General features: G+C 31.8%; 1 protein-coding gene across 1 annotated transcript; it reads right to left on the reverse strand.

Moving 5' to 3' along the window:
• Positions 1-2,757: 2,757 nt before the first annotated feature.
• Positions 2,758-3,644, reverse strand: LOC107830899 (protein S40-4). The gene has a single exon (XM_016658579.2). It carries the CDS (start codon positions 3,440-3,442, stop codon positions 2,939-2,941), a length of 504 nt encoding a protein of 167 aa, XP_016514065.1. The 5' UTR covers positions 3,443-3,644; the 3' UTR covers positions 2,758-2,938.
• Between the last annotated feature and the right edge of the window lie 277 nt (positions 3,645-3,921).

Raw genomic sequence — 3,921 nt, forward strand, 5'->3', positions numbered from 1 at the left:
CCACCTGTTATCCCACAGATCAAGAGGAAAAAATAGAAATTACAAAGATTTTAATGACCACTTATTCAATAAAATAAAAGAGAGTTAAAAGAATATAGTTCATGAGGGAACTATATGAAACGAGAAGAAACATTAGGATTTCACAAAGAATGAGACTTTTAGCTTAAGTGACTAATAACCTGTCTGGTTAAGCTTTTTTTTTTTTTTGATCAAAAATATATTTTTTTAAAAGTTAAAATATTTGGTCAAATTTTTAGAAGGAAAAATATTTTTGAGTAGAAGTAGAATTTTTTTTAAGAAACAGAAAAAAGTAATTTTTCCAAATGATACTTTTTGAAAAGCACTTTTAAGAAAAATATACTTAAAAGTACTTTTAAAAATTTGGCCAAACATTAATTGTGACTCAAAAGTAATTTTCAAATTAATTAGCCAAACACAAACTCATTCTCACTAAAAGTGTTTTTTAAAAAGCACATTAAAAAAAAATCAAAATAATCAAATTTTAAAAGTTTAGCCAAACAAGCTACCGTTTGTGTTTTACAAATTCTCCTATTTCTCCTTTGATTATTAGAGTTCATGAGCAACGATCCATAAATATTAGCATGACTTTTGCATAGCTTCTTGTTAAATTACAAAACGTTTTCCATGTTTCTCCAGAAGTTTTCATTTTCTTTTTTGGTATTATCCGTAAAAAGAGAAGAGAAAGAAAAAAGGCAAAAAAAAATATAGCAGGAAGTTACAGGACAGTAGGAAAGTAATCTTCATGATATTCCATATTCTTTTGAGTTTTGGAATTATGCTCTTTACCAAATCGTTGTATTTTTTGGCACATCCAATGTGACAAACGTTAATTTAACTTTTTCTTATTCTATAAAGTAGACAATTTCTTGAAATGTATGACTCATTACTAGTTATAAGGAGTATAGCTTGGTTTACTTTACAAAATTCTTGGATTAGATAATATCGAAAGTTTCCAATTTAATAGTGAATATAATCATTTAATATCAACATACAACAACTTAAATTTAAACTGTGTAAACAGAGGAAAATAGCATCTACGTAATTATTTTTTTGGTCTACTGAGAAAAGTTAGGTATACCTTATGGTGAAAAGTGAGACATCTTATAAAATATCAGAATACAGTTCTTATAAATGCATATCTAGGTAATCCGATATTAGTAATATTTTTTTCTTAACCATTAAGATTATGAATAAGTTTACTAGAGCAGTAGTCAATGCCGGCTGAAGGGGTAAGGCCCAAGCAGTGGCTTTAGGCCCCAAAATTTTGGAGCCCTATATTTCATTGGCTGTATTTTATACAAAAAATTAATTATCTTAATGTTAAAAAGTATAATTTTTAATACAACAAATGAAAGGAAAAATTTAATTTGTCACTGATGTTGACAGTTGAGATTTGAATAACCCGATGCGTATAAAAATATCTTTAATTTTTTATTTAGTGGGTAAAATTGAGGTCACTAAACGATAAAAATCTGAAAAAATATTGACTTAACCTCGATTAAAACATAATGGTCACTTTGACATGATTGTTTAAACTTATTTTTCAAATTACATAGCGTTAAAGGAAATATTACCGGTAGAAGATAAGGCTCTAATCGATATACTTAATAAGATAATAAGACTTTATTATTTTCAAATTCTTATATTCTTTATGTAATATATTACTATACCAGTTGCATCCAAGGAAAGAAGTTTTTCCAAATTAAAATTGATAAAATCTTGTATAGGATCAACAATGTCTCACGAGAAGCTAAATGGATCAGATTAGCAATATTATCAGTTGAATTTTTTTATTAGAATAACTCTATTATAAAATATATAATTTCTTTTTAAAAAAGTAAGCCCTCTCTTCAAAATTTTGCTTTAGATCACCAACAATGTTGAGCCGTCCGGGCAGTAGTTTGGATAAGCTTTTGGATAAGTGGGCAACCTCCATTTTATCCATGCCTTAAGGCTTAAACTAAGCTACGATACACTTAATTAGAAGCTGATTTGCCCAAGCTAAAAAGCCACCGAGCTAGGAGGGAATATAGAAAGAGGAAGAACTTCATTTTGCTTATTTACTTGATCAATATTGGCACGAAAATAGTTTTAATTAACATTCATTTTTCTCCACCATAGTATTATATCTTCCGCCAAGAGTAGTTTGTCTTATGGAAAATTACAATGTCTTCCGAATGACTAATAATGGAGTTTACGATTATACTGACCCAAGTGGCTTGTGATATTTTAGATTTTCTTTTCCTTTTGTTGTTTTGTGTTCTTGATAAATGTAGTACAACTCTTTTGTTTTGTTGGTTAATGTAGTACAACTCGTTTTCATAATCTTCAATTTCCATATTACAACAAATATCTTCTTTTACATAATTAACAGGAAATAGGAGAAAAACTAAACAATAGTTGAATATCTGAATTTGATATAGCGTAGCCTGGATATGAAACTCGTCCATTAATTACAATTTAAATTGTGACGTGTTCATCATTGAACTAATTACTTATAGAACGAACTCGATTGTCCTTGAAAATGGAGTAAGGAGGTAAATTTGTCATCTGAAAGTACCAGCAAATTGGACCATACATTTTGTATACTTTGTCAACATTTATTTGCTTGCATTCACTTCGCCAAGCCATTTCGGTTCAACTTTCTCAAACTGAAGAATGAAGATGGAGAGACGACTGCTATTTGCTCAACAGTGAAGATCTAAACAAGTACAGCATTACTGTGAGCAATCCAAATCGAATCAATTTCTTTGTCTTTATTTTCTCTCAAATATAATTTGAAAAAAAAACATTACAATCACAATGCAGTGATGCACTTGAAGATGTATAAATCGTCTTCATCAAGTGTAAAAAAAAAAGCTCAACGTTTGTAAGATCATAGAAGAAAATCGGGAAAATATCGTCACTGTTAGATCAATTAATCCTGGAATCCAGTTTTCTCCCAAATAGCATTTCTGACTCTACTCAGATCTCTACCTTTGAGAGTACGGCCAACTCCTTCGTGCACGGAGAACGATGCAATTCTCGTCCTCTCTAACTGCTTCGCCAAAAACTCGTGAGGCGGAATCCGATTCTCCAAATCATCGCCGTCCTCATCGTTGAAATCATCATCATCGCTATCTCTCCTTCCATACTCTCTATATTCATCCTTCAGTATCTTCGACCAATCCGGCACGTTCACCGGCAATGACGCCGCCGATGCTACGGAACCGCTTCGGCGGCTCTTCGTATCGCACTGCTTTCTCGAGATTTTTGAACTCTGAACGGACTTTCGGAACTCCGGCGACTGTGAAACCGCTGAGTTCCACAGGTCCGATTCATCGAATTCGAACGCAGATTCAGGACTCATCATCGGAACGTCTCGCTCGCTCGACAGGAATCGGTAGTTTGCTCCAGCGAAATAGCTCTTTGAAGCCGCCATTGATGATTTTCGAAGAAATTCAAAAAAAAAACTTTTAACGTGTATACATACAGACACGTGTATGTATAGATGATTGTGAAATTGTTGCTCTCTGTTAAGTGCAACGTATACTTCTCTCTCTTTTTTCACTCTGTGTGTGTGTTGATGTTTTGCAGGAAGTTTTGATTTGCTTTTATAAAGGTTTAATTTAATGGATAAGGTTCTTCTCTTTTCAGTCTCCTCTATCCGTCTCTTCTTTTGTTTAAACTTTATAAAATAAATTCACCATTATACCCCCAGAGAAATCATCAAAACGCCACGTTATAATTAGATTTATCCACTCTATGGGCCGACTTTAATCTACAGCAGTTGCTCATTGGAAAAAAAAGAAAAAAATAAACAAAATCGAATCTCTCCTGTTTTTCTTACCAAAAAAATCTAGTACAGTACTAAAAACTGAAAAATAAAATGTTCAACCTTTTTTGTAAATTTTAGTACTC

This window comes from Nicotiana tabacum, chromosome 22 (assembly GCF_000715075.1).
Source record: "Nicotiana tabacum cultivar K326 chromosome 22, ASM71507v2, whole genome shotgun sequence".
NCBI classification, from domain to species: domain Eukaryota; kingdom Viridiplantae; phylum Streptophyta; class Magnoliopsida; order Solanales; family Solanaceae; genus Nicotiana; species Nicotiana tabacum.